Source organism: Apodemus sylvaticus, chromosome 14 (genome assembly GCF_947179515.1).
Source record: "Apodemus sylvaticus chromosome 14, mApoSyl1.1, whole genome shotgun sequence".
Classification (NCBI taxonomy): domain Eukaryota; kingdom Metazoa; phylum Chordata; class Mammalia; order Rodentia; family Muridae; genus Apodemus; species Apodemus sylvaticus.
In genome coordinates this window covers 67063307-67083916 of record NC_067485.1, presented here as the reverse complement: position 1 = coordinate 67083916, position 20610 = coordinate 67063307, and the positions used below count along the sequence as shown (strand labels likewise).

The following is a 20610-nucleotide window of genomic DNA, read 5'->3' as shown; positions in this document are numbered from 1 at the left end:
ATTTGGATTTGAGCTTAGTACAAGGAGACAAGGATGGATCAATTCGCATTCTTCTGCATGCTGACCTCCAGTTGAACCAGCACCATTTGTTGAAAAGGCTATCTTTTTTCCATTGGATGTTTTCAGCCTCTTTGTCGAGGATCAAGTGGCCATAGGTGTGTGGGTTCATTTCTGGATCTTCAATCCTGTTCCATTGATCCTCCTGTCTGTCACTGTACCAATACCATGCAGTTTTTAACACTATTGCTCTGTAGTATTGCTTGAGGTCAGGGATACTGATTCCCCCAGATTTCCTTTTGTTGCTGAGAATAGTTTTAGCTATCCTGGGTTTTTTGTTGTTCCAGATGAATTTGATAATTGCTCTTTCTAGCTCTGTGAAGAATTGAGTTGGGATTTTGATGGGTATTGCATTGAATCTGTATAGTGCTTTAGGCAAAATGGCCATTTTAACTATATTGATTCTGCCGATCCATGAGCATGGGAGGTTTTCCCATTTTTTGAGGTCTTCTTCCATTTCCTTCTTCAGAGTCTTGAAGTTCTTGTCATACAGATCTTTCACATGTTTGGTGAGAGTCACCCCAAGATACTTTATACTGTTTGTGGCTATTGTGAAGGGGGTCATTTCCCTAATTTCTTTCTCAGCCTGCTTATCCTTTGAGTATAGGAAGGCCACTGATTTGCTTGAGTTGACTTTATAACCTGCCACTTTGCTGAAGTTGTTTATCAGCTGTAGGAGTTCTCTAGTGGAGTTCTTTGGGTCACTTAGGTAGACGATCATGTCGTCTGCAAATAATGATAGTTTGACTTCTTCCTTTCCAATTTGTATCCCTTTGACCTCCTTATGTTGTCGAATTGCCCGAGCTAGTACCTCAAGTACAATATTGAAAAGATAAGGAGAAAGGGGGCAGCCTTGTCTGGTCCCTGATTTCAGTGGGATTGCTTCAAGTTTCTCTCCATTTAGTTTGATACTGGCTACCGGTTTGCTGTATATTGCTTTTACTATGTTTAGGTATGGGCCTTGAATTCCTGTTCTCTCCAAGACTTTAAGCATGAAGGGATGCTGAATTTTGTCAAATGCTTTTTCAGCATCCAATGAAATGACCATGTGGTTTTGTTCTTTGAGTTTGTTTATGTAGTGGATTGTATTGATGGATTTCCGTATATTGAACCAACCCTGCATTCCTGGGATAAAGCCTACTTGATCATGGTGGATGATCGTTTTGATGTGTTCTTGGATTCGGTTGGCAAGAATTTTATTGAGTATTTTTGCATCGATGTTCATAAGGGAAATTGGTCTGAAGTTCTCTTTCTTTGTTGGATCTTTGTGTGGCTTTGGTATCAGCGTAATTGTGGCTTCGTAGAAGGAATTGGGTAGTGTTCCTTCTGTTTCTATTTTGTGGAATAGTTTGAAGAGTATTGGTGTTAACTCTTCTTTGAAGGTCTGGTAGAATTCTGCACTGAAGCCATCTGGTCCTGTGCTTTTTTTGGTTGGAAGACTTTCTATGACTCCTTCTATTTCTTTAGGCATTATGGGACTGTTTAGATGGTCTAGTTGGTCCTGATTTAATTTTGGTATTTGGTATCTGTCAAGGAAATTGTCCATTTCCTCCAGATTCTCCAGTTGTGTTGAGTATAGGCTCTTGTAGTAGGATCTGATGATTTTTTGGATTTCCTCCGTTTCCGTTGTTATATCTCCCTTTTCATTTCTAAGTTTGTTAATTTGGATACTTTCTCTGTGCCCTTTGGTCATTCTGGCTAAGGGTTTATCTATCTTGTTGATTTTCTCAAAGAACCAGCTCCTGGTATTGTTGATTTTTTGTATGGTTCTCTTTGTTTCTACTTGATTGATTTCGGCCCTGAGTTTGATGATTTCCTGCCTTCTACTCCTCCTGGGCGAAATAGCTTCTTTTTGTTCCAGGGCTTTCAGGTGTGTCATTAAGCTGGTAATGTATGCTCTCTCCATTTTCTTTTTGGAGGCACTCAGGGCTATGAGTTTTCCTCTTAGCACTGCTTTCATTGTGTCCCATAGATTTGGGTATGTTGTGTTTTCATTTTCATTGTGTTCTAAAAAGTCTTTAATTTCTTTCTTTATTTCTTCCTTGACCAAGGTATCATTGAGTAGAGTATTGTTCAGTTTCCACGTGTATGTGGGCTTTCTGTTGTTTCTGTTGCTATTGAAGACCACTTTTACTCCATAGTGATCAGATAGGAGGCATGGGATTAGTTCGATCTTCTTATATTTGTTGAGGTCTGTCTTGTGACCAATTATATGGTCGATTTTGGAGAAGGTACCATGAGGTGCTGAGAAAAAGGTATATTCTTTTGTTTTAGGATAGAATGTTCTATATATATCTGTTAAATCTAATTGGTCCAAAGCTTCAATTAGTTTCATTGTGTCCCTGTTTAGTTTCTGTTTTCCTGATCGGTCCATTGAGGAAAGTGCAGTGTTGAAGTCACCCACAATTATTGTGTTAGGTGCAATGTGTGCTTTTAGTTTTAATAAAGTTTCTTTTACAAAAGAGGGTGCCCTTACATTTGGGGCATAGATGTTCAGGATTGTCAGTTCTTCTTTTTGTATTTTTCCTTTGACCAGCAAGAAGTGTCCCTCAGGGTCTCTTTTGATGACTTTGGGTTGAAAGTCAATTTTATCTGATATTAAAATGGCTACTCCAGCTTGTTTCCTGAGACCATTTGCTTGTAAAATTGTCTTCCAGCCTTTTACTCTAAGGTAGTGTTTGTCTTTGACCCTGAGGTGTGTTTCCTGTAAGCAGCAAAATGTAGGGTCCTGTTTACGTATCCATTCAGTTAGTCTGTGTCTTTTTATTGGGGCATTAAGTCCATTGATGTTAAGAGATATTAAGGAATAGTGATTGTTACTTCCTATCATTTTTGACGTTATTTTTTAAATTTGAATGCTTAACTTCTTTTGGGTTTGATGAAAGGTTACTATCTTGCTTTTTCCAGGGTGAAGTTTCCCTCCTTGTATTGGTGTTGTCCTCCTATTATCCTTTTTAGGGCCGGGTTTGTGGATAGATATTGGGTAAACTTGGTTTTGTCATGAAATATCTTAGTTTCTCCATCTATGGTGATTGAGAGTTTTGCTGGATATAGTAGTTTTGGTTGGCATTTGTGTTCTCTTAGAGTCTGCATGAGATCTGCCCAGGACCTTCTAGCCTTCATAGTCTCAGGTGAAAAGTCTGCTGTGATTCTGATAGGTCTTCCTTTATATGTTACTTGGCCTTTTTCTCTTACTGCCTTTAGTATTCTTTCTTTGTTTAGAACATTTGGTGTTTTGATTATTATGTGACGGGAAGTATTTCTGTTCTGGTCCAGTCTGTTTGGAGTTCTGTAGGCTTCTTGTATATTCATGGGCATCTCTCTCTTTAGGTTAGGGAAGTTTTCTTCCATAATTTTATTGAAGATATTTGCTGGCCCTTTAAGTTGTAAATCTTCACTCTCCTCTATGCCTATAATCCTTAGGTTTGGTCTTCTCATTGTGTCCTGGATTTCCTGGATATTTTGGGTTACAAGCTTTTTGCATTTTGCATTTTCTTTAACTGTTGAGTCCATGGTTTCTATGGAATCTTCAGCATCTGAGATTCTTTCTTCTATCTCTTGTATTCTGTTGTTGATATTTGTATCTCTGTCCCCTGATTTCTTCCCAAGGCTTTCTATCTCCAAAGTTGTCTCCCTTTGAGTTTTCTTAGTTGTTTCTACTTCTGATTTTAGATCCTGGATGGTTTTGCTTAGCTCCTTCACTTGCATGTTTGTGTTTTCCTGTAATTCTTTAAGAGATTTTTGTGTTTTCTCATTCATGAGCTCAGCCTGTTGACCAAAGTTCTCCTGTATTTCTTTAAGAGATTTTTGTGTTTCGTCTTTCATGACCTCAGCCTGTTGAGCAAAGTTCTCCTGTATTTCTTTAAGTGTTTTTTGCATTTCCTCCTTGTTGGCTTTTGTATTCTCCTGGATTTCTTTCAATGATTTTTGTGTTTCCCTTGCAAGGGCTTCTACCTTTTGATCCATTGTCTCCTGAATTTCTTTACGTATGACCTTCATGTGTTCCTGTACCAGCATCATGACCAGTGATTTTAAATCCAAATCTTGTTTTACTGGTGTGATGGGGTATCCAGGACATGTTGGTAGAGGAGAATTGGGTTCAGATGTTGCCATATTGCCTTGATTTCTGTTAGTGACGTTCCTGCGTTTGCCTTTTGCCATCTAGATCTCACTGGTGTTAGTTTATCTTGTCAGTGCTGGACTCACCAGTGCAAGCTGCCCCTTCCCAGTTGGCCTCTGGTGCACAGCTTACCTCCTGCACTGCTTGTAGACAGTGTGCTGCTGCCCAGGCTGTTCAGATCCCAAAGCAGGCACCCGAAGGCTCCCGCTGGGGCCCGCTGGATTCACTGGAGCACACTGACTTCTCCCAGCTGGCCGCCCGGAAGCCCAGCTAGCCACTTGCAGGACTTGGAGATGTAATGCTGCCGCCCAGGCTGATCTGGATCCGGAAGCGGAGAGAGTAGAGCTAAGGCCTTCTGCCTGAGGCCTTGCCCCAGATTGTGTCTGTGGAGCAGATGGAGCCCGTGTGCACTCCCCGGGAGTGCCGACGGTGTATGCTACTGTGACCTCCCCTGAGTTCCGCTCACTCCGCTGGGCAGCCGATCTGCCAACCGGGCTATCGCACACAAGGTTAGCCTGGCCGCCCAGTCCCTGAGTCCAGGCAAAAGCCTGTGAGGCCAAGGTCCGAGCAAAGTTCCCCTATGGCTTTGACTGTTAATTGGGTTTGCCAGGTGACTAGGATGGCGGGCGTGTGCGCCGGCGCTCCCTGAAAGCGCCGGGAGAGTCTGCTTTGCTAACAAACACCTGGGCGGGTTGACTCACAGATGGCCCACCAAGCCGCCCAGTTCTTGGGGTCAGTCCTGTGCCTTTTGGGGCCTGGACCCCCGCTTTGTTAGCCTTAGGCTATGCCTGTTACAGGTCTGCCCGCCTGAGCTCTCTGTCGTCCTGCAGGCAAAATGGCGGCGGCGCGCTCGCAGGCCTGGGCAAAAAACCTCCTGGTTGGGTTGGCACCCCGATGGCCCCCCGACCCGCCCAGGGCCTGGGTGCAGGCCAACGCCCGTCGGGCTCAGACCACCGCGGTGTTGGCCTCGGATTATGTTTGTGTACCTCAGTCTGTCCGATTCCTGGAGTACGGAACCAAGATGGATCCTCCTCTCCTGACTGGTGGGAGGCCGAGTTCTGAAGTGGCCTCCGTGCAGGAAAGGCGCCGCACAACTGCAGCTGCTTGCTGTCCGGCTGGTCAGCGAAGGTCAGTGGTCGTGGGCGCAGGGCCTAACTGGTCCCTGTGACGCCTTGGTTCCACTGCTGATGGCCCTTCAGCTGGAGCAGCCACTGCTGCCGCTGCTGCCGCTGCTGCCGCCGCGAGAGTCTGAAATTACTCTTTTTAACTCTATGAAGAATTGAGTTGGAATTTTGATGGGGATTGCATTGAATCTGTATATTGCTTTAGGTAAGATGGACATTTTTACTATATTAACCCTGCCAATCCATTAGCATGGGAGCTCTTTCCATCTTATGAGATCTTCAATTTATTTCTTCAGACACTTGAAGTTCTTGTCATACAGATCTTTCCCTTGCTTGGTTAGAGTCACACAAAGGTATTTTTATATTATTTGTGACTATTGTGAATGGTGTCATTTCCTTAATTTCTTTCTCAGCCTCTTTATCCTTTGAGTATAGGAAGGCTACTGATTTGTTTGAGTTAATTTATATCCAGCCACTTTTCTGAAGTTTCAGGTTTAGGAGTTCTCTGGTGGAATTTTGGGGGTCACTTAAGTATACTATCTTATCTGCAAATAGTTATTCTTTGACTTCTTCCTTTTCAACTTGAATTGCTTTGACTAGGACTTCAAGTACTATATATTGAACAGGTAGGGAGAGAGCAGACAGCCTTGTCTAGTCCCTGATTTCAGTGGGATTGCTTCAAGTTTCTCTCCATTTAATTTGATGCTGGCTACTGGTTTGCTGTATATTGCTTTTACTATGCTTAGGTATGGGCCTTGAATTCCTGATCTTTCCAAGATTTTTATCATGAAGAGGTGTTGGGTTTTGTCAAATGCTTTCTCAGCATCTAATGAAATGATCATGTGGTTTTTTTCTTTGAGTTTGTTTATATAGTAAATTTCATTGATGGATTTCTGTATACTGAACCATTCCTGCATCCCTGGGATGAACTCTACTTGATCATGGTGGATGATTGTTTTGACGTGTTTTGATTTGGTTGGCAAGAATTTTATTGAGTATTTGCATCCATATTAATAAGGAAAATTGGTTGAAAGTTCTCTTTCTTTGTTGGGTCTTTGTGTGGTTTAGGTATCAGAGTAACTGTGGCTTCATATTGGATAGTGCTCCATCTGTTTCCAATTTGTGGAATAGTTTGAAGAGTATTGCTATTAGGTCTTCTTTGAAGTTCTGATAGAACTCTGCATTAAACCCATCTGATCCTGTTTTTTTGTTTGTTTGTTTTTTTGTTTGTTTGTTTTTTGTTTGTTTTTTGTTTTTTTTGTTTTTGTTTTTGTTTTTGTTTTTTGGTTGGGAGACTATTAATGACTGCTTCTATTTCTTTAGGGTTGTGGGATTATTTAGATCATTTATCTGATCCTGATTTAACTTTGGTACTTGGTATCTGTTTAGAAAATTGTCCATTTCATCTAGATTTTCCACTTTTGTTGGGTATAGACTTTTGTATTAGGATCTGGTGATTTTTTTTCCGATTTCCTCAGTATCTGTTGTTAAGTATCCCTTTTGTTTCTGATTTTGCTGATTTGGGCACTCTCTCTGTGCCTTCTGGTTATTTTAGCTAAGGGTTTTTTTTTTTTTTTTTTTTTTTTAAAGAAAAACTTGGTTGATTTCAGCCCTGAGTTTGATTATTTCCTGCTATCTATTCCTCTTGGGTGTATTTGTTTCATTTTGTTCTGGAACATTCTGCTATGCTGTTAAGCTGTTAATGTATACTCTTTCCAGTTTCTTTTTGAAGGCACTCAGAGATGTGAGTTTTCCTCTTAGCACTGCTTTCATCGTATCGTATAAATTTGGGTATGTCGTTCCTTAATTTTCATTAGATTCTAAAAAGTCTTTAATTCCTTTCTTTATTTCTTCCTTGACCAAGTTATCATTGAGTAGAATGTTGTTCAGTTTCCATGTTTATATGGACTTTCTGTTGTTTTTGTTGTTATTTAAGACCAGCCTTAGTCTGTGGTAATCTGATAAGGTGCATGGAATTGTTTCAATCTTCTTACATCTGCTGAGGTCAATTTTGTGATCAATTATATGGTTAATTTTGGAGAAGGTACTGTGAGGTGCTGAGAAGAAGGTATATTCTTTTGTTTTAGGATAAAATATTCTATAGATATCTGTGAAACCCATTTGATTCATAACTTCTGTTAGTTTCACTGTTTCTCTATTTAGTTTGTGTTTCCCTGATCTGTCCATTGATGACAGTTGGGTGTTGAAGACTCCCATTATTATTGTGTGGTGTGCAATGTGTGCTTTGAGCTTTGGTAAAGTTTCTTTTATGAATGTGGGTGCTCTTGTATTTGGGGCATATGTTCAGAATTGAGAGTTCATCTTGGTCGATTCCTTTGGTGAATATGAAGTGTCTTTCATTATCTTTTTGATTACTTTAGGTTGATAGTCAATTTTATTCGATATTAGAATGACTACATCAGCTTTTTTCTTGGGACCATTTGCTTGGAAAATTGTTTCCCAGCCTTTTACTCTGAGGTAGTGTCTGTCTTTGTGCCTGAGGTGAGTTTCCTGTATGCAACACAATGTTGGGTCCTGCTTATGTGTCCAGTCTGTTGGTCTATGTTGTTTTATTGGGGAATTGAGTCCAGTGATGTTAAGAGATATTAAGGAGAAGTGATTTTTGCTTCCTATTACTCTTGTTATTAGAGGTGGAGTTATGTTTTTGTGTCTCTCTTCTTTTAGGTTTGTTAAAAGAAGATTAATTTCTTGCTTTTTCTAGTGTGTAGTTTCCTCATTTTGTTGGTGTTTTCCATTCATTATCCTTTGAAGGCCTGGATTTGTGGAAAGATATTAATTTGGTTTTGTCATGGAATACCCTGGTTTCTCCATCAATGGCAATTGAGAGTTTTTCTGGATATAGTAGCCTGGGTTGGCATTTGTGTTCTCCTAGGGTCTGTATGATCTGCCCCCAAATCTTTTGGCTTTCATAGTCTCTGGCAAGAAGTCTGGTGTAATTATGATAGGTCTGCCTTTATATGTTACTTGATCTTTTTCCCTTACTGATTTTAATATTCTTTCTGTGTTTAGTGCATTTGGTGTTTTAATTATTATGTGATGGGAGGAATTTCTTTTCTGGTTCAATCTATTTGGAGTTCTGTAGGCTTCTTGTATGTTCATGGGCATCTCTTTCTTTAGGTTAGGGAAGTTTTCTTCTATAATTTTGTTGAAGACATTTACTGGCCCTTTAAGTTGCAAATCTTCACTCTCTTCTATACCTATAATCCTTAGGTTTGGTCTTCTCATTTTGTCCTGGATTTCCTGGATGTTTTGGGTCAGGAGCTTTTTGCATTTTGCATTTTCTTTGACTATTGTGTCAATGCTTTCTATGGTATCTTCTGCATCTGAGATTCTCTCTTGTATTTATTGTATTCTGTTGTTGATGCTTGCATCCATGACTCCTGACTTCTTACCTAGATTTTTTTTTTATGTCCAGAGTTGTTTCTTTTTGTGATTTCTTTATTGTTTCTACCTCTATATTAGAGGTAGAACCTCCAGATCCTGGATGGTTTTGTTCAATTCCTTCACCTGTTTGTTTATGCTTTCCTGTAACTCTTTAAGGGCTTCTACCTGTTTACATGTGTTCTCCTCTATTTCTTTAAGGGAGTTATTTATGTCCTTTTGGAGCCCTCTATCAGTATCATGAGCTGTGATTTTAAATGCATATCTTGCCTTTCTGGTGTGTTGGGGTATCCAGGACTTGCTGTTGTGGGAGAATTGGCTTTGGATGGTGCCATGTTGTCTTGATTTCTGTTGGTAACATTCCTATGTTTGCCTTTCACCATCTCTCTTTCTCTGGTGTTCGTTGGTCCTGCTGTCTCTGGCTGGAGCTGGTCCCTCCTGTGGGCCTGGAAGCCTGCCTCAGCACCCCTGGGCAACGTGCTCTCCCCTGGCACGGAGTGCTGTGGTGCTGCTCAGCTCCTGGGTGCAGGTGGAGCCTGGACGAACCCTGTCCCAGCTGCTCTGCCTCTCCTGTGTTCCCTGAGTTCCTGGCTGTACTCACCTGCTCAGCCACCAGAGAGAAAATCTTGGCTAATGTTTTATAACACTATACTTAGGTATTACTTATAAAATCACTTTTAGATTGTATACTATTATAGACAAATGGTATTTTATATTTCTAATTAGCTTGGATGTGATCATTCATTTATTTGTCTAAATTTAAAAAGAAAATATGTCAAATGTGGAAATGGAGTGAAATAACCAGCTTTTAAAAACTGGCATGAGCCACATAGTTGAAAGGCTACTGAGGTCGTATCAAGACCCCCCGGCTCCTCTAGAGTCTACAAGGGTAAATGTTCTCAGCTATCACTTACCATTGGTGTTTCAGCAGCAGAACAAGATCATGAGAACAAATGAGGCTTTATTTCAGGATTCGATGCTATGGATGTTACTTTAATTTCAGTAAGATAAACACTTTATTGTTATGAGGATCTGACATCTTTGCCATGAGAACCTGAAAACAAAGGTGGTTTTATGGAATAAGACACATATTCTTTAGTCACTCTCTTCTTTTCTTACCAATTGTCTTTTTTAAAACCATCAGTTATAACTCCTTTCCTCATTTTTTTATTCATACATATAATTTTGCTCATGCTTTCCACTCCCCCAACACCTTCCATTCAAGGGATTATCTTCATCTCTACCACCTAAGTTTGTGTTCTCATTCTATCCCCCCATCTTTCCCTCTCACACACACACACATGCACACACACACACATTTTCCAAAACTCTCTCCCCTTCCTCTCTTCTCTAAAAAAATAAAGAAAGGAAAGAAAGAAAAAGAAAAAGTGAAAATTTAACCTAAAAATCCATTTTAAAAAGCCAAAATACTTTCCAGGTTGTAGACCTAAAGATGGCAATGAAATAATCACTTTTAAGAAGGGATGCTTTTCTCAAATCCAAATGGATCAAGGACCTCCACATAAAGCCAGACACTCTGAAGCTAATAGAAAAGAAACTGGGGAAGACCCTTGAGGACATCGGTACAGGGAGAAAGTTTCTGAACAGAACACCAATAGTGTATGCTCTAAGATCAAGAATTGACAAATGGGACCTCATAAAATTACAAAGTTTCTGTAAGGCAAAGGACACCATCAAGAGGACAAATAGGCAACCAACAAATTGGGAAAAGATCTTCACCAATCCTACATCAGATAGAGAGCTAATATCCAATATATATAAAGAACTCAAGAAGTTAGACTCCAGAAAACCAAACAACCCTATTAAAAAATGGGGTACAGAATTAAACAAAGAATTCTCACCTGAAGAACTTTGGATGGTGGGGAAGCATCTTAAAAAATGCTCAACTTCATTAGTCATTAAGGAAATGCAAATCAAAACAACCCTGGGATTTCACCTTACACCAGTCAGAATGGCTAAGATTAAAAATTCAGGAGACAGCAGATGTTGGCAAGGATGTGGAGAAAGAGGAACACTCCTCCACTGCTGGTGGGGTTGCAAATTGGTACAACCACTCTGGAAATCAGTCTGGCGGTTCCTCCAAAAACTGGGCACCTCACTGCCAGAAGATCCTGCTATACCACTCCTGGGCATATACCCAGAAGATTCTCCAGCATGCAATAAGGATACATGCTCCACTATGTTCATAGCAGCCCTATTTATAATTGCCAGAAGCTAGAAAGAACCCAGGTATCCCTCAACAGAAGAGTAGATGCAAAAAATGTGGTATATCTACACAATGGAGTACTATTCAGCCATTAGAAACAATGAATTCATGAAATTCTTAGGCAAATGGATGGAGCTGGAGAATATCATACTAAGTGAGGTAACCCAGACTCAAAAGATGAATCATGGTATGCACTCACTAATAAGTGGATATTAACCTAGAAAACTGGAATACCCAAAACATAATCCACACATCAAATGAGGTACAAGAAGAACGGATGAGTGGCCCCTTATTCTGGAAAGACTTAGTGAAGCAGTATAGGGCAAAACCAGAACAGGGAAGTGGGAAGGGGTGGGTGGGAGGACAGGGGGAGAAAAGGGGGCTTATGGGACTTTCGGCTAGAAAAGGGGAAATCATTTGAAATGTAAATAAAAAATATAACGAATAAAAAAAAGGGGAAAAAAAGAAAAAAAACCCTCAGGAGACAGCAGGTGTTGGTGGAGATGTGGGGAAAGAGGAATACTCCTCCACTGCTGGTGGGATTGCAAGATGGTACAACCACTATGGAAATCAGTCTGGCGGTTCCTCAGAAGACTGGACATGACACTTCCGGAGGACTCTGCTATACCTCTCCTGGGCATATACCCAGAGGATTCCCCGGCATACAATAAAGAAGGGATGCTTTTACTGAATTTGAGTTGGTAGCATGACTTATAATTTATCAAGAACCCCCAATTCAAGGTTCTGTGTTCAATTACAGCCTTAAGTATTATACTTATTTCCTGCTTGTTTCCTTCATGCTTTCTATGAGAAGTAAGACCGAAGTGTCATGATTGTTTTTATTTGTGCAGACCGATAATGAATATACTTGGACAGATAAATGGAGAGTGCGGTACACTAACTGGGGTCCTGACGAGCCCAAACTTAAGTCTGCATGTGCTTACATGGATGTTGATGGTTACTGGAAGACATCATATTGCAATGAAAGTTTTTATTTTCTCTGCAAAAAATCAGACGGTAATTGGATATACAATAGGGGCTTGGGGAATCTTAAGTTGTCTAAAATAAACTATTGCCATCATTGCTGACTTTATTAACCAGTAGTGTATCCTGGGTATCTGAGAGGAAAAATAGAACATTGGTTCAACTTAACAAAAAGACAGACATGGCTATCAACCAATATGCACAGGTCAAAATGGTGGAGATAGAAATTTGCATCATTTCTAGGATTTACTTGTTCGTGATAGATGGTTGTTATTGAAATTGTCCTTGGAATCTACAGTGATAGATTCTCCAAGAAGGTTGGCTTCCCTTTGGTGTCAACAGCTCATCTGCTTCAGCAGAGTTACATCAGGATGCACACAGATTGAGTTAAGTCAGCGAAGCTATGGACCTAGGGCTGCTTATCACAGCTGTCCTTACTAAGAGGACATTGCAGGACTTAGAATTTCAGAAGAGGAGTGGCTTGACAAGGAAATCCACTTCACTAATTATTTTGACATAATTTGTTAAACTTGTACCATTTTTATTTGTTTGTCTCTTTGCTTATTTGAGACAGGGTCTTGCTATGTAGACCAAGCTGGATCTCAGCTCCACCCATCTCTGTCTCCAGAGTGCTGGGTTTAAAAGTATATGCCACCACTCCCAACTTTAATCTCAACAACCACTGCAAAAAGCTAAACATCACTAATTGCAAATTATGAGGAATAAGATTCACGGCCACTATTTTATAAGTATATTTGAAACAATAAAGTAAATGAAAACCCAGGAAAAATGGTGGCTCTAAATAACGAACATCAGTAAATGTACATAATGGACATAATTTTCCTTAGCTATAAAAAGAGATTCCACATATTGCAGCAACCCCGGCTTTTATTTATGACTTATTTTGATTATGCTTTAAATACATGTTTACTTACAGAAATCCCCGCTACTGAACCTCCACAACTGCCTGGAAGGTGTCCAGAGTCGGAACAGACGGCGTGGATTCCTTTCCATGGCCATTGCTACTATATTGAATCTTCTTTTACAAGGAGCTGGGGACAAGCTTCCCTAGAATGCCTTCGAATGGGTGAGTGACACGTTTCCTGAAAGAAAATCCCATAATAATCTATTTTTAGATCAATGATATTAAAAATGCTATAAATTAAAATATAAGGGATCAAAGTACTTTCCTATTATTTTCTGTTGCTGGGGATCAAATACAAGGCATTCCTAGGCAAGTGCTCTACAGCTCTGCCAGTGAGCTACATCCCCAACTGCATGTGTATTTTTAAAATATAATTTTTTAATTAACAGAATAGTCAACATCATTTCTGACAAATGTAATTTATAATTTTGTAACCTCAAAATTTTGAAGAATTTAGGTTTAAAGGCCTTCTTGTTGACATAAAAATTCTCTATCTAAATACTTAGCATTCTGATTCTAAGTTACTCAAAGCATAATATTTCCCTGTCAATAATAAATTTAGATTTTAGAACTGACAAAATCAAACTCAATCTCAAAAATGCCAAAGATAGCTTTGCTGTAGTTATTTTGAGACAGGGCTCACATACTCTAGTGGCTTTGAATTTGAAAAGTAGTCAAGGATAACTATGAACTCCTGATCTACCTGCCTTTGCCTCCCAAGTGCTGGGATAGCAAGCACACAATACCATGTTCAAATTAAAAAGAATCTCCAACTTACAATAGTTCATTCAACTTATGATTTCTGAACTACACAGTGAGCTTATTGAGTTCCAGTCCCACTCTAAGCTAAGGAACTGTTATTTCCTGTTTAGTTTTTTTGTTAGTGGTTGCCATGAGGATTACAATGAATTTCATAATTTGAAAAGAGTTCCAAATTTATTCTGACACCTCCCTGTGACTACTGAATTGTTGGCTTTCACTGTGATTGTTGGGATTTTGGGCTTTTTGAAGATACTGCAGAGCTAGAGAAAGGCTGTGGGCATATTATCATGATCATACTCTCTCTCCCTCTCTCCCTCCCTCTCTCCCTCTCTCCTTCCCTCCCTCTCTCCCTCCCTCCCTCCTTCTCTACCTCTTCTACCTGCCCTTCTTGGATCTTTGCAAGTTCATGGCTAAGAAAGTATTACCATTGTTTTGCAGAGGACTTGCAATATGCCTTTGACTATTCAAAAAAAATTTTTTTTTAAATTCTTACATGTTGTTTAAGCATTTGTTTTTTAATTTTACAATGACGTTGCACAAACTTTAATTTCAGTTTTAGGTGTTGCATTATCTAGCAGATACAAGGAGCAATTCTCATTGATTGAAACATGTCAGAAGTAATTTAAAAAAATGCCTAATAGCTGTGAAGTATATATTCAATGACGGATTAAGTAAGCATGCAATTAGCAATCATTGAGGGGATAACTCAGAATCAGTTTATAGGATGGATACCCACATGGTAAAATATTACCTCTCCAGGTTCAGAATGCCTGGGTCATAACTAACCAGGATTAGTCAGTTAGTGCTGGAACCCCAGACAATGAATTACTCATGTGTGTGCTTAATTGTTCTTATCTGTAAAATGGGTTAACAGAAGTATCTATTTTATGGTCTTAGAAAAATTTAGAATTTTTAGAATTTACAAAATTTTAGAATTTACAAGAAAGAATGCTTATAAGGTCCAAGACAAACTGTCATAATTGTTTAAAATATATTAGTTATTTCTCAGCTGTAGGATTTTTACTATGAAAGTGAACACTGATGATTGACAGAGAGTTTCCTGTTGTCCATTGTCTGACAGTTGTTCAGCTTTCTCTTTAGTCTTTTAATAATTCCATGCATGTCCCTGGGCTAACACTCCTACAGTGTACTGAGCCTTGAACCATTTATTGTTCTTAATATCAGGGCTGTTCACAAAAATGTTTTTAGCTACTCTTACTATTATCTTATGCTTTGCAGGTGCCTCCCTGGCTTCCATTGAGACTGCTGCTGAATCCAGCTTTCTGTCATACCGTGTTGAACCTCTAAAAAGTAAAACTAGTTTTTGGATAGGAATGTTCCGAAATGTTGAAGGTAACTCTTGCAAAACCATTGCTTAATAGCTAATATTTTAAAAATGTGGTATAGAAAACAGTGTTTTGGTTCCAGCAAGCCTTGCCTTACATAATGATTAATCTGTGGTGAGTTTGAAAAGTTAAAGGAAATTTTATTTGCAATAACCAAAAGCTTAAATGACCTACATATTGTCTAGACCTGAAAGTTGCCAATTAAAATGTTCTCCTATAGCTGTTAAAAAATATTGAAACAACAGTTTATTATTCTTTCTACCATAATAAAAATGCTAGAGAAAGATGATTGTACATTTTTCCATTAAGTAGAGATAAAATTTTAACTAAAGCAATCTAACAAATACATTGTTTTTCTTCTCTGTGACAATTTCCTATTAGCATCTTGCCTGATAAAAGTTGTAGAAACCATTGGTTCTAGTATAACACAATGACAATAGGCTTAAGCATTTCATGCTAAGGAGAGGAACATAAAAAGGATTATTTTTAACTTGTGCTTTCGCTGGTTTTATTTGATGACCAGGAAAGTGGAATTGGTTGAACGACAATCCTGTCTCCTTTGTCAACTGGAAAACAGGAGATCCCTCTGGTGAACGGAATGATTGTGTAGTTCTGTCCTCATCTTCTGGCCTTTGGAATAATATCCACTGTACTTCGTACAAAGGATTTATTTGTAAAATGCCAAAAAGTAAGTTAAACATTTTGTACTATGATTGTATGTTCGCAGACCACCATCTCTCTCTGACTGTAATGTGCTGACCCAGGACGAGGGTCATTGCATCCTTTGCGTGCCTTCCCCTTTTACTGGTCTTGCCAGAAGAATTAATCTTCGCATATAGCTTTGAGTGAAAGGTGGTAGCTCTGCCAAACTTTGGTTTATTGGTATATTTTAATGTTCTGCTAAGTTGCAAGCAGTCTGGTCAGTCTATCTCCACAGTGCTACTGCACTAGAGAAAAGGGGAGAGGAGTCGCTAGTCCACATCAGAAGAAGTCAGAGAATTAAGTCATAAAAAAGCAGTCCAGTCTCCATCTGAGATTGAGTGGTAGAACACACAAGGAAAAACAACTGGTTGACCTCTGCGTGCCACTGACTACTGGAGTGGTATCTTTATGCCATTCTACTCAACGTATTATCCTTCCCAAGAAAAATTATTAATTGGAATCTGAGATAAACAAATGAGGAGGCCTGGGGTAGTCCAGTGACAGAGCCCTTGCTTGGCATGGATAGGACCTTGACTTTTATTCCTATGACTGTAATCAAGCAAGCAAGCAGGCAAGCAAGCAAGCAAGCAAGCAAGCAAGCTAGCAAGCAAGCAAGCAGCAAGCAAGCAAGCAAGCAAGCAAGCAGTGAATGTAGTTCTGTTTCCTCAATAGGTTGTATTACTTTGGAATTGTATAGATTTTTAGTTCATAACTCTGCTTTAAGATTCCAAACCCTTTGGTATAGAGCTGTGGTTACAGTCTCTGGACCAATGCTAGTGTCTTACTTTACTTTTCAGTCAAATGTCTTGTAACAATTTAGACTTTGGTGTGCCAATGTCAAAACCCTTAGTGAAGACTATACATGGATTTTGTAGGTATTTGGCTGTATTAATGCTCACATAAAGCTTGAAGGTTCATATTCTCAAATCTTGTAACGTATTCAAACTCATCATCATAGGATGCTGCAGTTACATAGAAAGGCATAGAGAAATATGGGTGGATGTACAGGTAGATAGGTAGTTATGTATATAGGTAGTAGATAGCTGAAGATACAGATATTTTTCCTATTTATATACCCAGGTCTGTATATTCATGAATATCAATCACACCATCCAGGCATTCAGATCGTCACATGACATGATGACATCAGATCAGATCACATTGCATCAGATCACATGAGAACCCATCAGATCACATCACAGTTAACAATGGAAGACGTCATACATCTCTGGCCTGAATACAATTTATCTACATTTAGTTATTATGGATTTTTATAACATTTATTTTCTTTCTTTCAGTTATTGATCCTGTGACTACACACTCATCTATTACAACCAAAGGTAAGATCATCATGAAACCTCTAGGTCACTATCAGTCATATGATTCTGCTAGTTTTACAAGCCGTAGAGTATCCCTCCTTCTGCTCCCTCACCTTCAGTACAATGCTCATGCTAACTTTTATCATTAGGCCACAGTCTACCTTTCATGATATTTAAGAAAAACAAAATTGTATTTTTATCTTAAAAAGTTTTTGAAGATGTTGCTTAATTACAAAAAGTTGCCTCATGAGATCCTATGAAAGACATTTCCTTCAAGGTCTTTCTAGGTTTCTCTTTTTGTTTTCTTTTTTTTTTTTTTAAAGTTTGTTTTCATCTTTATGGACAATGCGAATTAGGTAACTAATCCTATTTTACCTATTTTGGTGGTTGTTTTAGGAACTCAAAATGATTTCAGTGGCTTGCTTATAAACACCTTATTGATCTAATGAATGAAATTTGTTTATTAATTATATCCAGAAGTTCAGATTCCATCATAAATTTCCCCTAGTTTAAAATTTTTATTTGTAATTGCTACACCAATCACCACCAATGTCATCGCCACCACTTTATCTCCTGAAAGTATGTTTGCAAGCAGTCTTACACTATTATTTTATTTTTAAAAGATTTGTTTTTTGTAATATGTTTGTGTGGGGCTGTCTTTGTGTCTTGTGTGTGTGTGTGTGTGTGTGTGTGTGTGTGTGTGTCTGCGTGACAGGCTGCCACATATGCATTGGTGCCTAAAGGAACCAGAGAAACCATTAGATCTGGAACTAGAGCTACACACAATTGTGAGCTGCTGGAGGCAGATGCTGGGGACCAAACTCTGCTTTTCTGGAAGAGCAGTGAGCGCCCCTAACCACTGAACTTTCCCTCCAGCCACCCTTCAATTATTTAATTATTTTGATAAGAGATAAGTGTGAATTCCAACTGATGCACTACCCCAGTGTTACATAAAGAGGTCAACTATTCTATTAACCAAAAACTCATCTGAACATGTTAAAGTGTCCTCTATGTCTCATTGATGCCTGCCTTCACATCTTGTGACAAATCCCATTTTAAAGAACATTCACGTGTCGAAGCTTCTCAGAAAGATCAGCAAGCCATGCTGCTTTACCAAGCATCTGCCAGCACTCCTCCCCCTCCCCTCCTGTGCTCCACTTGTTTGCTAATGATTTCATTTGTCTGCAGCTGACCAGAGGAAAATGGATCCTCAACCCAAGAGCTCTTCCAAAGCAGCGGGAGTGGTCATCGTGGTCCTCCTGATTGTGATAGGTGCTGGTGTTGCAGCCTATTTCTTTTATAAGAAAAGGCGTGTGCTGCACATACCTCAAGAGGCCACCTTTGAAAACACTCTCTACTTCAACAGTAATCCGAGTCCAGGAACAAGTGACATGAAAGATCTCATGGGCAACATCGAACAGAATGAGCATGCAGTCATTTAGCATCCTAATGCGACTGTTTTATATGCGAATTGCATGAAGTCTTAACTAAAGTTTTCGGTTTGTTAATTCTGTTGATATGATTGTTTCTTTTAAAAAGTTAGCACTGGGTTGCATTGGTCTGCCTATTTTTCTTCACCTAATGGAAAAATAATTGCTCATTTTCTATCCTGGCAAGATTAGAGAAACAAAAAACACAAGAGGGGTAATAATGTTGATTGTTGATTACCGCTTTTGAAGATACCTTGGGTGAATACACAGCACTACAGTCTCAACACCTCTACACTGGTGGTCGGTGTCACGTCAACTCTGCAGATTTCAAGAGCTGTAGAAATAACCATGTAAGCCACTCAGGGTATTTTCAGGACCTCCCAGAGATATGTTATGCACAGGATTGTAATTCAACAATTAGAAGACCAGGTTAAAATAAACAAGTGCACATAACCCCAGATGGAATATGAATGTACTCGGTTTCTTTATCAGCCATACTGATTCGTGTCAGTTATTGAGAACTGTATTTATCCCCATGTAGAATAATAAACCCACCAAGAATCTTGTTTGTCTCAGGCACGGTTTGACAGGCTGAATATTGCAAATGTGTTCTGTTGTATGTATATTAGGAAGGTGACTATGTGAAGAAAAAAAACCCTGTAAATTTACATAACTGGGTGTACTTAGATAATAAATAATGCTATTTATTATCTAACTAATGTAATGAATTAATGTGAAATAAATATTAAACATGATATGTATTTTAGCTTTTTGTGATCTTGTTAAGTATAAATTTGCTTGAACATAAGATTTAGCTGCTTTACATTTAACTATCAAACTAGATGAACAACTTGTAGAGAAATGCCAACTCGAGTTCATCTTGAGTTCAACTCGAGTTGGCTGAATATTATGGAAGATTTTCTTTTCTTTCTTTCTTTTTTTTTTTTTTTAAATAAAGGCTACACAACCTTCTAAGATCCAACAAACCAAGGTACCACTATTGGGAATGAGAAATTCAAAGAACCACCCTCCTCTTTAGTAATGACTTCTTATTTACAAAATTTCCTTAGATAACATTTTATGTAAATTGTGAAATATCTTATAGGTTTCAAATTTCCCACAAAGTTATCCCTCCACCACTTCTTATGTTTCTTTGCTTCTTTATTTTAGACACAGGTTTATCTATGAGCCTGGGATTTCTTCTATTTGTTTTTTTTTTTTAATTTAAAGGTATATTTTGACTTATGTATATATTTCTGTCTCTGTCTTTCTGCTAGGCACCAATATGAAGGACAGAGGACAACCTGTGGGAGTTGGTTCTCTCCTTCTACTGTGTGGGTTCCAGGGATGAAACTTGGGCTCAGTCTTGGTGGCAAGTGCCCTTACCTTCTGAGACGTCTTTCTGGCCTGGCCTCAGATTTTTGGTTCTTGTCCCATTGCTTCCTGGAGTGTGCTATCATAACTAGCCTATCCTTTCTCTTGCCTAGTGGATCACTCATGCACGAATGTTTGTCACCAAGGCTTGGCCTCTGTGGTCAGCATCATTGAGGCAGGGATAATATAAAATGTATTTTATTTTCCTTCCTTCCTTCCTTCCTTCCTTCCTTCCTTCCTTCCTTCCTTCCTTCCTTCCTTCCTTCCTATAACTTTTTGGAGTTAAAGTCTTGCTATGTAGTCTGGACTGGCTTCGAACTCACTATTTATCCTAGGATGGACTCAGACTGCTGGAGTCCTGTAGCTTTGGCCTCTCCAGTTCTGGAAGTATAGCTCTGTACCACTATGCCCAGCTAAAATTTTGTGGGTTTGTGGGTTTTTATTTGAGGACAGAAAAATTATGTTTTCAAGAAAGCCAGTGATATAACAAAAGGGTAAGAAGCAAGTTATTGAATAGTCGTGTGATGGAGTTGTTAGTACCACAGCTTGCACATGTGATGGGGAGAAGGAAACAGGAGGTGTGATGTGGGGAATTGTGGGAGATGCTTTGGGTAGCAACAACTCCTTTCTACACACTAGATAATAAAAGCAAATGCTTTTCATTTTCTTGTTAAAAGTGCAACCTACTCAATTTGAGCACGTTCTAACAGAAAGGATAGCCTATGCCAGAGCAGTGGCTGGGCAGTTATCGGAAGGACATTCATTTCTCTCTGTGTATGTGTGCACCCCGTCCTACCTACACTCCTTGAGATACAGGAAAGAATGGCAAGTATGGAAA

The 20610-nt window shown here is 39.1% G+C and overlaps 1 protein-coding gene across 1 annotated transcript in view; it reads left to right on the top strand.

The window, feature by feature from the left end:
* Window positions 1–19164, top strand: part of Mrc1 (mannose receptor C-type 1) — a 97813-nt gene extending 78649 nt beyond the window's left edge. The window contains exons 25-30 of the mRNA XM_052156861.1: window positions 11782–11947; window positions 12852–13001; window positions 14841–14954; window positions 15471–15635; window positions 16948–16989; window positions 18157–19164. Coding sequence (XP_052012821.1) covers window positions 11782–11947; window positions 12852–13001; window positions 14841–14954; window positions 15471–15635; window positions 16948–16989; window positions 18157–18410 — 891 coding nt within the window. The 3' untranslated portion in view covers window positions 18411–19164. The remainder of the gene's footprint in view (window positions 1–11781; window positions 11948–12851; window positions 13002–14840; window positions 14955–15470; window positions 15636–16947; window positions 16990–18156) is intronic.
* The last annotated feature ends 1446 nt before the right edge of the window (window positions 19165–20610 follow it).